Below are 14,481 nucleotides of genomic sequence, written 5' to 3' on the forward strand. Positions count from 1 at the left end.
AAACGCGCTTGAGCGAGCCCTTATATAGGCTCGGGACGGAGGGGGCGTGGCCGGACCGTACCAACGGGCGGCGCCTCAGAGAGGGGGGGATCGGGGTGAAGGAGACGGGGAACGGAAGGGGGAGCGGGGCCCGGTGCCGGTGCCCGAGGGAGGGGGGGGCGAGGGGGAGGCTGGGGGAGGGGAGAGGAAGGAGCGGCTCCGCTTTAACCCTACGGGGAAGCCGCAATCTGGGCCCCGATCCCCCCTCCGGGCGGCGATGGAACAGCTATGAATATTTAATGAGGCCACGCCCACTCCTCAGAGAGCCACGCCCCCCAGCAGAGGCCACGCCTCCCGGCGGAGGAAGCGGGCGGCGGAAGCGGGCGGAGGGTGCGCGGTGCGGCCTGCGCAGCCTCGGGCTCGAGTGAGCGCTGCGGCCGCCGCCCCCCCTGCGCCGCCCGGCTGCGGAGCTACGCGAGGCCCCGGCTCGGGCCTGGTCCGGAGCGGGCATGGAGGGTGAGTGACACGTGTGGGAACATGTGTGTTCTGGGTCACATGTTAGGGGTGTGGGGGTCATATGGTGCGTGTGTGTGAGGGGTGTGTCGCCTGTGTCATGTGTGTATTTGTGTCACGTGACAACATTCACATACGTGCGTATGTTGTTATATGGTATGTGTACATATGTTACATGTATATATATGTTACATATATATATATGTAATGATGTCTTATGTGTGTGGACATATATCTTGTAATGTGTATGTATGCTGCATATCATGTGTACGTGTGTCACGTGACTCACATATGTACATGCATATTGCATGCAGCATATGTTCCATATATGTACGTGTCACCTGATTTACACACATGTTGCAGGTCACCCGTCCCATACGTGTGCATGTGTCACATGATGCACACATGTGTATGCTGGGTGTCACGTGTCCCATATGTGTGCATGTGCATCACGTGATATACACGTATCTTGCATGTCACCTGTTACATGCATGCGCATCTGTCAATGATGTACATGCATGTTAAATGCCACATGTGCCATATGTGTGTCACATGACACACATGTACATATATGTTGTGTGTCATGTGTCACATGTACGTGTATGTTTTATGTCATGTGTCTTGCATACATGTGTTGCATGATGCACATCTGCATGTATGTTGCGTGTCACGTGCCCCGTGCTTATGCATGTGTGTCACATGATCCACACATACATGTCCATTGCATGTCATGGCCTGTATGTACATGTTTATCATATGTCGTGTGTTACGTGCCCCATGTGTGTACATTTGTCACGTGATGCACACATATGTTGTGTGTCACATGTCCTGTGTGTGCATGTGTCATGTGATGCACACGTATACGTATGTCCTAAGGGTCACGTGTCCCGTATGTGTACATGCGTGTCACGTGACGCATGTATGTTGTGTCCCGTGCCACACGTGTCCGCGCGTGTGACGTCACACGTGACGTCACCCTTTGACGTCACTCCACCCTCACCCCCTCCCTGTCCCTTTAACACCCCCCCCCCCGCGCCGCGCGCTGCCTTGTGGGCGCGTGACGTCACCCCCCCTCCCGTCCAATCCGCGGCCGGGGCCACCGCTGACGTCACGGCGGCGGTGGGCGGGGCTTGGCGCGGCCGGCGCTCCCCGATTGGCTGCAGGTGAAAGGTCCCCTCTCCCCCTGCGGGACCCTGGGGGGGGCTGTTCCCATGGCAACGAGCGGGTGACACCGCCCCCCCCCCCCCCATCACTGCCGCCTGTTGCTGGGGACGGCGGCGAGGGAACAGGCGGCGCCGATGGTACCGGGGGGGGCATTGGGGTCAATGGGGGTTGGGGGGGGTTCCTATAGGGGGTAGGTATGGGGGGGTGTGAGACGGGTGTAGTTATGGGGGTGTTGGTTGTTATGGGGGGGTTGTTATGGGGGTCGTGGGGGTGTTATGGGGGTGTTATGTAGTGTTGCTGTGGGGATGTAGTTATGGGGAGGTTGATATGGGGTGGTTATGGGGGTGTGGTTATGGGGGTGTTGTTATGTGAGTGCTGTTATGGGGGTCATGGGGATGTTATGGGGGTTGTTATGGGGGTGTTGTCATGAGGGGGTTGTTATGTGGTTGTTACAGGAGGGTTGTTATGGGGGTGTTGTTATGGGGTGTTTACGCTTGTTGTTCCAAGTGACGCCACACTGGGGGGGGGGGGGGTGGGGGTGTTGCTGTGTGGCAGGTGTTGCTGTAGGGGTGTTGCTATGGGGGGGGTGTTACAGGTGGGGGTTCCCCTCTGCCTGTTCCCCGCCCCCCCCCATCCTCCGCTTGTGGCTGTTGCGTTGTTGTTGTTCCACCCCCTCCCCCCCCCCCGGCCTCCCCCCATCTCCGACTGTACAACAACACCCGCTGGGGGGGGTGTGACGTCGCGGTGGTGATGACATCACAGTGACGTCACACCGCGCGTTGTGACGTCACAGAGCGCCACACACACACTTGTCACCCGCTGCCGCCTGTAGCCGGGTCCGGTTGTAACAACCCCCCCCCCCCCCCCGCAGGTTGTGGCCCCCCCAACAGCGCCCCCTGCGTGAGACCTCAGCGCACAGGTGGGGGGGCAGGCGGGTGTGGGGCTGCCCCATAGCGCGGGGGGGGAGGGTCTATGGGGCTCTATGGGGTCTCTGTGGGGTATATATGGGTCTCTATGGGGTTTCTATGGGTCTCTATGGGGTCTCTATGTGTCCCTATGAATGTGTATGGGGTCCCTATGGGGCTCTGTGGGGCTCTATGGGGCGCAGCCGCCGCGGCTCCAGCGGCCATTTTAAGCCTCCGGCTGCGGAGGCTGCGGCACAAAATGGCTGCTGCGGGGGGGGGGGGGGGGAAGTAGAGAAGCGGGGGGGGCAGGAGCTGTGGGGCAGAGACCTCGGCCCCATAGCACAGGGACCCCCCTGCCCCATAGCATGGGGGGGGGGGGGGCAGGAAGTTGCTATGGGGGGCGGGGCCAATCTATGGGGCTGGAGGGGGATGGGAGGGGGATGTGTGGGGCTGGGATACCTCAATCTATGGGGCTGAGGAAGCCCTGAAGTGGGACTGGTGGGGCCATGGGGACCCACAGGCACCCCATAGAAGGGACCCAGGTCACCATTCAGCCCCATAGAACAACCTGAGCCCCATAGAACAGCTCCAGTCCCACACCAAGCCCCATGAAACAGCCCAGCCCCACATCCAGTCTCATAGAACAGCCCCAGAGAACAGCCCCAACCCCACACCCAGCCCCATAGAACAGCCCCAGACCCCCATCTAGCCCCATAAAACAGCCCCATCCCCACACCCAGCCCCATAGAACAGCCCCAGCTGCAAACCCAGCACCATAGAACGGCCCCAAACCCACACCCAGCCCCATAGAACAGCCCCAACCCCACATCCAGCCCCATAGAACAGCGCCAACCCCACACCCAACCCCATAGAACAGGCCCAGCCTCACACCCAGCCCCATAGAATGGCCCCAACCCCACACCCAGCCCCATAGAACAGCCCCACGCCATACAACAGCCCCATAAAACAGCCCCAGCCCCATAGAACAGCCCCATAGAGCAGACCCATAGAACAGCCCCATAGAGCAGCCCCAGCCCCACATCCTGCCCCACATCCTGCCCCCTTCCCGCAGGTGCTGAGTGCGGCGCTGGAGCTTCCTGAACCGGACGAGCGGCTCCCCCTGGGCCCTGCCCCCCCCAGCGCCCCCCAGCGGCCCCTCCCCCCCGGGCATGGAGGAGGGGGGCGGGGATGGGGGAGGGGCGGTGGATTTGAGGTGCGGGGGGAGGGGGGGTGAGGAGGCATCGGCACCAATGGCGCTGACGTCATCGGTGACGTCATCATCATCGGAAGCACCAATGGCGCTGACGTCATCATCATCGACACCATCGGCTTCAACATCAGTGACACCATTGGCATTGACGTCATCACCATCGTTGGCTCCATTGACACCATTGGCGTTGACGTCATCGGTGTCGTCACCATCGTTGGCACCATTGACACCATTGGCGTTGACGTCATCATCATCACCATCATTGGCACCGTTGGCATTGACGTCACCGGTGTCATCATCACCATCATTGGCACCATTGACACCATTGGCGTTGACGTCATCACCATCACCATTGGCATCCGCAGCCGCGGTACCGCTGACCCCATTGACGCCATCATCGGTGACGCCATTGGCAGTGACGTCATCATCATCAGCAGCACCATTGGCTCCATTGACACCGTTGGCGTTGACGTCATCATCGTCATCATCATCACCATTGGCGGCGGCAGCAGCAGCTTTGGCACCGTTGGCGGCAGCTGCAGCATCATTGGCACCATTGACGTCATCATTGACATCATCATCTTTGGCACCGTTGGCATCATCATCAACACCATCACCGGTGACATCATCACTGACATCATCGTTGACTCCATTGACATCAGCATCACCGTCGTTGACTCCATTGACCCCATCCTTGACCCCATTGGCTCCACCATCACCATCCTTGACCCCATTGGCACCATCATTGACCCCATTGGCTCCACCGTCACCATCCTTGACCCCATTGACTCCACTATCAACATCATTGGCTCCACCATCACCATCCTTGACCCCATTGGCTCCACCATCACCATCATTGACCCCGTTGGCTCCACCATCACCATCATTGACCCCATTGGCTCCACCATCACCATCATTGACCCAATTGACTCCACCATCACCATCCTTGACCCCAATGGCTCCACCATCCCCATCCTCGGCCCCATTGGCTCCACCATCCCCCTCCTCGCCCCCCCCCCTCGGCTGTGGGCTCTGTGGCCGTGCCTTCGCCTCGGCACCGGCACTCACCTTCCACCTGAAGCTGCACCGGGGCCGCCGGGGCCTGGGCTGCCGGCACTGCGGGAAGAGCTTCATCCACGTCAAGAGGCTCCAGACCCATGAGGTGCTGTGCAGGGATGGGGACGGCGCCATGGACAACACCATGGCCAACAACACCGTGGCCAATAGCACCATGGCCAACAGTGCCATGGACAACACCATGACCAACAACACCATGGACAACAGCACCATGGACAGCAGCACCATGGACAACAATGCCATGGACAACAACACCATCGCCAAGAGCACTGTGGCCAACACCATGACCAGCACCATGGACAGCACCATGACCAACAGCACCATGGTCAACAACACCGTGGCTGCCACCATGATCAGCACCATGGACAACAACACCATGGCCAACAGCACCATGGGTAACAGCACCATGGACAACACCATGGCAAACAACGTCATTGACAGCATCACCATGGACACCACCAAGGCAATGGTGGGCAATGGCACCATAGTGATTAATAGCTCCATGGACACCACTGTGACAAGCAATAGCACCAACACCATGAAGGTCAATAGCACCATGGACACCACCAACACCATGAAGGTCAATAGCACCATGGACACCACAAACACCATGAAGGTCAATAGTGCCATGGACACCACCAACACCGTGAAGATCAATAGCACCGTGGACACCACCAACACCGTGAATGTCCATAGCACCATGGACACCACCAACACCATGAAGGTCAATAGCACCATGGACACCACCAACACCATGAAGGTCAATAGCGCCATGGACACCACCAACACCGTGAATGTCCATAGTGCCATTGACAGCCCCAAGCCAATGGTGTGCAACACCTCTATGAACACCACCAATACCACTGTACCGGTCAACAGCCCCACGGCCACCACCACCACCATGGCCAACAGCCCCATGGCCACCCCAAAGACCCCACCCCCCCCCACCATAACCACCCCCCCCAAACCAGGCAAGAAGGCGCTGTTGCTGCGTCACCGCGCGCTGGAGCCGGCGCCGGAGCCGGACGCGGTGGTCAAGGTGGTGGACGGGCACCTGGTGTACGCGTGTAGCACGTGCCAGCGCTCCTACATGACCCTGTCGAGCCTGAAGCGCCACGCCAACGTCCACTCGTGGCGCCGGACCTACCCCTGCCGCTACTGCGACAAGGTGTTCGCGCTGGCCGAGTACCGCACCAAGCACGAGGTGTGGCACACCGGCGAGCGCCGGTACCAGTGCGTCTTCTGCTGGGACACCTTCGTCACCTACTACAACCTCAAGACGCACCAGAAGACCGCGCACGGCATCAACCCGGCGCTCATCTCCTCCGAGAAGACCCCCAACGGCGGCTACAGGCCCAAGGTGGACGCATTGAAGCTCTACCGCCTGTTGCCCATGCGGGCGCACAAGCGGCCCTACAAGACCTACAGCCAAGAGGCAACACCGCACGGCTTCGTGGTGCCGGCTGTTGCCGCGGCGGAGCCGACGTCAGTCATCGCCTATGGGAGACCTCCCTCCGTCATCATGCGCAACAGCGCGGCGACAACCGCTACCCCCGGTGGTGGTGGTGGTGGTGCCTACAACCGGCCCGGCCCCACACCGGTGGTGCCGCCCATCAAGAAGCAAGTGCTCAAGGAGTACATTGAAGCGCAACAGGCGGCGGCGGCGGCGGCAACACCACAACCGGCGCCTTGTAGCGCCGCCGGCGACAGTCGGACCATGACGTACGTGGCCAAACCGGCCTGCTCGGGGCCACTGGGGGGGCTGTGCCAGATCACTGTGCGCATCGGGCAGGAGGCTGTTGTCAAGCGGAGCATCGCCGAGAGTCACCTGCACCCCCCGGCTACAGGCGGCGGCACCGGCGACCCCGAGGAGCGGTTGTGGGGCTACAGCCCCAAAGCCAAGCGGAAGGCGGCGGCAGGGGGGGCCGGCACCCACGGGACCGGGGGCAGCGAGGGGGTGAAGGCCCCCCCATGGCGCCGGGGGTGGCAACACCCGTGCGGGGTGTGCGGGAAGAGCTTCCCGGCGCTACGGAAGCTGCGGCGGCACCAGCGGGGACACCCGGAGCTGGGGGGTGACAAAGGGGGTGTTGTGGGTGCGGGTGTTGGGGGGGCGGGGGTCGCGGCCCCCCCCCGCGTGGGGCGGCGCCCGTCGCTGCGGTTCGCCTGTAGCCGCTGTGTGAAGGTGTGCAGGACGGCGGCCGCGCTCAGCCGGCACCTCAAGAGGCATCAGGCGGAGGTACAGGCGGAAGGGGGGGGGGCCGAGGGGTACGGCCCCATAGAGGGGACGGGGGGCGGGGGGGGACACAAGGAGGTGGGTGTTGCGCCGGGTGACGCAATGGGTGACAGCGGAAGTGAGGGCGCGGGGGGTGACAACAGGCGGACGGGTGACGCAATGGGTGACGTCACGGTGACGTCAGCACCCCCCGGCGTGGGCGGGGGTTACCCCGTGCAGGAGCAGCCATTGGCTCTGCTGAGGCGGGGGGGGGGGCAGGGGGGACCCCAACCCCCCCCTCCCCTCTGCCCCCCCTCCCCCCCCTGCAGTGTGGGGGGGAGGGGAGCGCACAGCCCCATAGAGGGGGGTGGGGTGGCCCCGTAGAATGAAGTGGGAAGGGGGGGCCCATAGGAAATGGGGGGGCCCCTGGGGTGAGTTGGGGGTCCTGCCCCATAGAGAAGGGTCCTGCCCCATAAACGGGGCTGGGGGGGGCCCCATAGAATCGGGGGGACCCATAGCATACAAGGGGGCTGTTACCCCATAAGGAAGGGTCCTGCCCCATAGATGGGGGGGGAATAAGGGACCCCCCCCGCACTACCCCCCCCCACACTTTAAGCCCCCCCAGACCCCCTGTAGCACCTTATGGCAGCCACATTCCACCCCCCATGGGGCGTGCGAGGCCTCGTGTCTTCCTATGGGGTGAGGGGTCCTCCTGGCCCCGCCCCCAACCCTCGTGCAAGCCCCACCCCCTTCCCGTGAAGGGGGCGGGGCTTGAACCCCCACCCCCCATTGCAATGAATGGGGCTCGCACGGGGGGGGGAGGGGCCTTGTCCAAGCCCCGCCCCCTTCACGCCCCCTTTGCACTTTGATGCCCGCGTTTGCTACTGATTGGCCCCGCCCCTTTCCCTCCTTTAGCCACGCCCCCTTCTACCGGCCACGCCTCCTCCTCCTTTAGCCACGCCCCCACTCTTTAAGCCACGCCTCTTTCACCATTGGCTCTGCCCCTTCCTATTGGCCACGCCCCCTCCAGCACTGGCTCCGCCCCCTCTTTGTCTTGACCACGCCCCCGTATTGGCCCCGCCCCCGGCAGCGAAACCCCACCCATACAAGAGGCCACTAAGGGGGGACCGCCCGGCCTGTGGGGGGGGGGGGGGGGCTGTGGGGTGGCTTCAATGGGGACGTCCAATGGGGTGGCCCCAATGATGATGTCACCAATGGGATGTCACCAATGATGTCACCAATGGGGGTCACCAATGGCAATGTAACCAATGGGATGACGTCAATGGGGACGTCCAATGGGGTGGCCCCACTGATGATGTCACAAATGGGGTGTCACCAATGGCAATGTAACCAATGGCAGTGTAACAAATGGGGTGACCCCAATGATGATGTCACCAATGGGATGTCACCAATGGCAATGTAACCAATGGGGTGGCCCCACTGATGATGTCACCAATGATGATGTCACCAATGGGGTGTCACCAATGGGGAGTCACCAATGGGATGACCTCAATGGGGTGTCCAATGGGGTGGCCCCACTGATAATGTCACCAATGGGATGTCACCAATGGGGTGACCTCAGTGGGGATGTAACCAATGGGGTGGCTTCAATCAGGGACACCCCATGGGGTGCCCCATGGCGAGGGGTCCCCCAGGGGTGTGGGGTGCCCCATAGCGGTGGCGGTGCCGAATGTCCACTATTTATCTGCATCAATAAACACCTTAGAGCTGAGCTGAGCGAGGGGAGTATGGGGCATGGGGGTCTATGGGGCATGGGGGGCTATGGGGCATGGGGGGCTATGGGGCATGGGGGGCTATGGGGACATGAGGGGCTATGGGGACATGGGGGGCTATGGGGACATGAGGGGCTATGGGGACATGGGGGGCTATGGGGACATGGGGGGTTATGGGGGTTCTTGGGGTTTATGGGGACATGGGGGGTTATGGGGGACATTGCGGGCTATGGGGACATGGGGGGTTATGGGGGACATTGCGGGCTATGGGGACATGGGGGGCTATGGGGGGCTATGGGGACATGGGGGGTTATGGGGGGCTATGGGGACATGGGGGGTTATGGGGGACATTGGGGGCTATGGGGACATGGGGGGTTATGGGGGACATTGGGGGCCATGGGGACATGGGGGGCACAGGGGCAATGGGGGGCTCTGGGGGTCCACAGCCATGGGGCACATGGGGTGCTCGGGGGCTCCATGGGTGCTGACAGGAGGGTCTATGGGGCGCTGTGGGTCACATGGGGTGGTCTTTAACCCCGCCCCCCCCATCGGGACCCCAAAACCTCCCTTTTCCACCCCAAAACGGCGCCGCGCCCCCACCCGTCAATCACAGCCGAGACCACGCCCCCTTCCCGAACATCCACGCCTCCCTCAGACCACGCCCCCTCATTACCATAACCACGCCTCTGCGCAACGTGACCACGCCCTCTTCTCCGTCGTGACCCCGCCCCCTCCGTTGCCATGGTCACGCCCTTCCCTCCGCGGCCGCCATCTTGGCTGAGGGCGGAAGCGGCGGCGGCCTGAGGTGAGGCAATGGGGGCCTATGGGGGGGTCTATGGGGCCCTATGGGGTCTATGGGGCGCTATGGGGTCTATGGGGCGCTATGGGGGGGTCTATGGGGTGCTATGGGGCCCGTCACGTGTCTCCCCCCCCCAGATGACCATTCACAACCTGTACATCTTCGACCGGACCGGGACCTGCCTCCACTACAGTGAATGGCACCGGCGGCGGCAGGCGGGGATCCCCAAGGAGGAGGTGGGGGGGGCATGGACCCAACATCCCATAATAACACACACATCCCATAATAACACATACCCCATACCCCATATCCCATATCCCATATATCCCATACCCCATATCCCATATCCCATATATCCCATACCCCATATCCCATATCCCATATATCCCATACCCCATATCCCATATCCCATATATCCCGTACCCCATATCCCATACCCCGTACCCCATATCCCATACCCCATATCCCATATATCCCATACCCCACACCCCATATACCCCATACCCCATATACCCCATATCCCATACCCCATATCCCATACCCCATATCCCATACCCCACACCCCATATACCCCATACCCCATATCCCATATCCCGTATCCCATACCCCATATCCCATATACCCCATATCCCATACCCCATACCCCATACATCACATATCCCATACCCCACACCCCATATACCCCATACCCCATATCCCATACATCCCATACCCCATACCCCATACCCCATATCCCATACCCCATATCCCATACCCCATACCCCATACATCACATATCCCATACCCCACACCCCATATACCCCATACCCCATATCCCATACATCCCATACCCCATACCCCATACCCCATATCCCATACCCCATACCCTGTATCCATATCCCAGGAATTCAAGCTCATGTTCGGGATGCTTTTCTCCCTCTGCTCCTTCGTGAACAAGATGAGCCCCACAGACATGTATCCTCTTGGCTTATGGGCTGCCCCATAGGGGGGTGTGGGGCTGCCCCATAGGACTCGGGGGTCCCAAAGTATGGGGGGGATCCCATAAAACCCAATGGGGGTGGATGGGGGAGCCCTAGGTTTGGGATATGGGGGGAAAGACCTGGGAGAAGGGAGCTCTCTATGGGGTGTATGGTTCTTTATGGGGTCTCTGTGGGTCTCTATGGGGTGTATGTGTTCTTATGGGGTCTCTATGGGTGTCTATGGGGTCTCTATTGAGTGTCTATGGGTCTTTGTGGCTCTCTATGGGGTCACTATGGCGTTGTATGGGGTCTCTATGGGTCTCTATGGGGTCTCTATGAGTCTCTATGTGGTCTCTGTGGGTTTCTATGGGGGTCTGTGGGGGCTCTATGGGTCTCTATGTGTCTCTATGGTCTCTCTATGGGTCTCTATGGGTCTCTATGGGGTCCCTATGGTCTCTCTATGGGTCTCTATGGGGTCCCTGTGGGGTCTCTATGGGTCCCCATGGGTCCCTATGGGTCCCTATGGATCTCTATGGGTCTCTATGGGGTCTCTATGGGTCCCTATGGGTCCCTATGGATCTCTATGGGTCCCTATGGATCTCTATGGGTCCCTATGGATCTCTATGGGTCCCTATGGATCTCTATGTGTCTCTATGGGGTCTCTATGGGGTCTCTATGTGTCTCTATGTGTCGCTGTGCTCCTGAGCGCGCAGGCGGGAGGGCTTCGTGTCCTTCCAGACCTCCCGGTACCGGCTCCATTACCTGGAGAGCCCAAGTGGGGTGAGGCTGGTGCTGAACACGGACCTGGGGGTGAGCAGCGCCCGCGATGCCCTGCAGCACATCTACAGTAATGTGAGTACCGGGAACAGCCGGAATACACCCGAAATACACCCGAAATACACCTGAAATACACCTGAAATACACCCGAAATACACCTGAAATACACCTGAAATACACCCGAAATACACCCGAAATACACCCGAAATACACCTGAAATACACCTGAAATACACCCGAAATACACCCGAAATACACCTGAAATACACCTGAAATACACCCGAAATACACCCGAAATACACCCGAAATACACCCGAAATACACCCGAAATACACCCGAAATACACCTGAAATACACCTGAAATACACCTGAAAACAGCTGAAATACACCTGAAATACACCCGGAAACACCCGGAATACACCCGAAATACACCTGAAATACACCTGAAATACACCCGAAATACACCCGAAATACACCTGAAATACACCTGAAATACACCCGAAATACACCCGAAATACACCTGAAATACACCTGAAATACACCCGAAATACACCTGAAATACACCCGAAATACACCCGAAATACACCCGAAATACACCCGAAATACACCCGAAATACACCCGAAATACACCCGAAATACACCTGAAATACACCCGAAATACACCCGAAATACACCCGAAATACACCCGAAATACACCCGAAATACACCCGAAATACACCCGAAATACACCTGAAATACACCTGAAATACACCTGAAAACAGCTGAAATACACCTGAAATACACCCGGAAACACCCGGAATACACCCGAAATACACCTGAAATACACCTGAAATACACCTGAAATACACCCGGAAACACCTGAAATACACCCGGAAACACACAGAATACACCCAGAAACAGCTTAAATACACCCAGAAACACCTGAAATACACCCAAACTGAGCCAAACTCACCCAAGCTCACCCAAACTCACCCAAAACAGTCTCTATGGGTGCTATGGAGGCTCTATTGGTGCTATGGGGGGGTCTCTGGATGCTATGGGAGGGCCTATGGGTGCCATGGGTCAGTCCATGGGCTCTATGGGGTCTTTATGGGGTCTCTATGGTGTCTCTATGGTCTCTCTATGGGTTTTTCTATGGGGTGTCTCTATGTTCTCTATGGTATCTCTATGATATTTATGGGTCTCTCTCTGGTCTCTCTATGGTTTCTCTATGGTCTATGTATGGTCTCTATGGTCTCTCAATGGTATCTATGTGGTGTCTATGTTCTCTATGGTGTCTCTATGGTATCTATGGGTCTCTCTATGGGGTATCTCTATGGTATCTATGGTATCTCTATGGTATCTCTATGGTATCTATCGGTCTCTCTATGGTATCTCTATGGTCTCTCTATGTTCTCTATGGTGTCTCTATGGTCTCCCCCCCAGCTGTTCGTGGAGCTGGTTGTCAAGAACCCGCTGTGTCCCCCCCGCGCTCCGGTGCAGAGTGAGCTGTTCCGCTCGCGCCTCGACGCCTTCATCCGGGGCCTGCCCTTCTTTGCGCCCCGTCCCTCCTGAGCGCCCCCTGCAGGACCGGAGGTGCCCTATGGGGACAGTGGTACCCTATGGGGCACAGTGATACCCTATGGGGCACAGTGATGTCCTATGGGGACAGCGATGTCCTATGGGGCACAGTGATATCCTATGGGGCACAGTGATATCCTATGGGGCACAGTGATGTCCTATGGGGCACTGTGATACCCTATGGGGCACAGCGATACCCTATGGGGCACTGTGATACCCTATGGGGCACTGTGATACCCTATGGGGCACAGTGGTACCCTATGGGGCACAGTGATACCCTATGGGGCACTGTGATACCCTATGGGGCACAGTGATACCCTATGGGGCACTGTGATACCCTATGGGGCACTGTGATACCCTATGGGGCACAGTGATGCCCTATGGGGCACTGTGATACCCTATGGGGACAGTGATACCCTATGGGGCACAGTGATACCCTATGGGGCACAGTGGTACCCTATGGGGACAGTGATACCCTATGGGGCACAGTGATACCCTATGGGGCACAGTGATGTCCTATGGGGCACAGTGGTACCCTATGGGGCACTGTGATACCCTATGGGGCACTGTGATACCCTATGGGGCACAGTGATACCCTATGGGGCACAGTGATACCCTATGGGGCACAATGATATCCTATGGGGCACAGTGATACCCTATGGGGCACAGTGATGTCCTATGGGGCACAGCGATGTCCTATGGGGCACAATGATGCCCTATGGGGCACAGTGGTACCCTATGGGGCACAGTGATACCCTATGGGGCACAGTGGTACCCTACGGGGCACAGCGATACCCTATGGGGCACTGTGATACCCTATGGGGCACTGTGATACCCTATGGGGCACAGCGGTGCCCTATGAGATACAATGGCACCCTATGGGGCACTATGGCTCTCTATGGGGCACTGTGATACCCTATGGGGAGCCATGGCAACCAGTGTGGCACAGTGATACCCTATGGGGCACAGTGATACCCTATGGGGAGGCATGGCTCTCTATGGGGCACAGTGATACCCTATGGGGCACCATGGCGCTCTATGGGGCACAGTGATACCCTATGGGGTGGACTGACACTCTATGGGGCACAAAGGCATTTTATGGGGCAGAATGCACTCTATGGTTCACCATGGCATCCTATGGGGCACAATGATACCCTGTGGGGCACCATGACTTGTTATAGGGTGCCCTGAACGCCCCCCATGGGGCACAATGACACCCTATGGGGCACAGTGACACCCTATAGGGCACAATGCCACCCTATAGGGCACAGTGACACCCTGTGGGGCACAGTGACACCCTATAGGGCACAATGCCACCCCATAGGGCACAGTGACACCCTATGGGACACCATGCCACCCTATGGGGCACCATGACACCCTATGGGGCACGCACCCCACATGTAATAAAGGCTCCGTTGGTTCTCAGCTCTCTGTGGGTGCTGGGGGGAGGGGCTCTATGGGGCAGGGCTCTATGGGGGCGGGGCTCTATGGGGGAGGGGCTCTATGGGGGCGGGGCTCTATGGGGGCGGAGCTCTATGGGGGAGGGGCTCTATGGGGAGGGGCTCTATGGGGCGGAGCTCTATGGGGGAGGGGC

The 14,481-nt window shown here is 59.1% G+C and overlaps 2 protein-coding genes and 1 long non-coding RNA gene across 4 annotated transcripts; all 3 read left to right on the forward strand.

Annotated features, from left to right (window-relative positions):
- The first annotated feature begins 354 nt into the window (after positions 1–354).
- On the forward strand, positions 355–3,739 carry LOC117437669 (uncharacterized). Of its 2 annotated transcripts, none has more exons than XR_004550488.1 (3): positions 355–495; positions 2,528–2,575; positions 3,634–3,739. It is a non-coding gene; the product is annotated as an uncharacterized lncRNA (long non-coding RNA). The 2 variants fall into 2 exon arrangements; XR_004550489.1 differs by lacking the exon at positions 355–495 and adding an exon at positions 1,727–1,793.
- Positions 3,740–3,767: 28 nt separating this feature from the next.
- On the forward strand, positions 3,768–8,015 carry ZBTB4 (zinc finger and BTB domain containing 4). Its single transcript, XM_034072217.1, has 3 exons — positions 3,768–3,994; positions 4,232–7,323; positions 7,976–8,015. Exons 1-3 carry the CDS (start codon positions 3,812–3,814, stop codon positions 8,013–8,015), a joined length of 3,315 nt encoding a protein of 1,104 aa, XP_033928108.1. The 5' UTR covers positions 3,768–3,811.
- Positions 8,016–9,493: 1,478 nt separating this feature from the next.
- TRAPPC1 (trafficking protein particle complex subunit 1) lies at positions 9,494–14,312 on the forward strand. The gene is made up of 5 exons (XM_034072245.1): positions 9,494–9,598; positions 9,730–9,828; positions 10,476–10,546; positions 11,265–11,403; positions 12,753–14,312. Exons 2-5 carry the CDS (start codon positions 9,730–9,732, stop codon positions 12,879–12,881), a joined length of 438 nt encoding a protein of 145 aa, XP_033928136.1. The 5' UTR covers positions 9,494–9,598; the 3' UTR covers positions 12,882–14,312.
- Positions 14,313–14,481: the final 169 nt, after the last annotated feature.

This window comes from Melopsittacus undulatus, chromosome 25 (assembly GCF_012275295.1).
Source record: "Melopsittacus undulatus isolate bMelUnd1 chromosome 25, bMelUnd1.mat.Z, whole genome shotgun sequence".
NCBI classification, from domain to species: domain Eukaryota; kingdom Metazoa; phylum Chordata; class Aves; order Psittaciformes; family Psittaculidae; genus Melopsittacus; species Melopsittacus undulatus.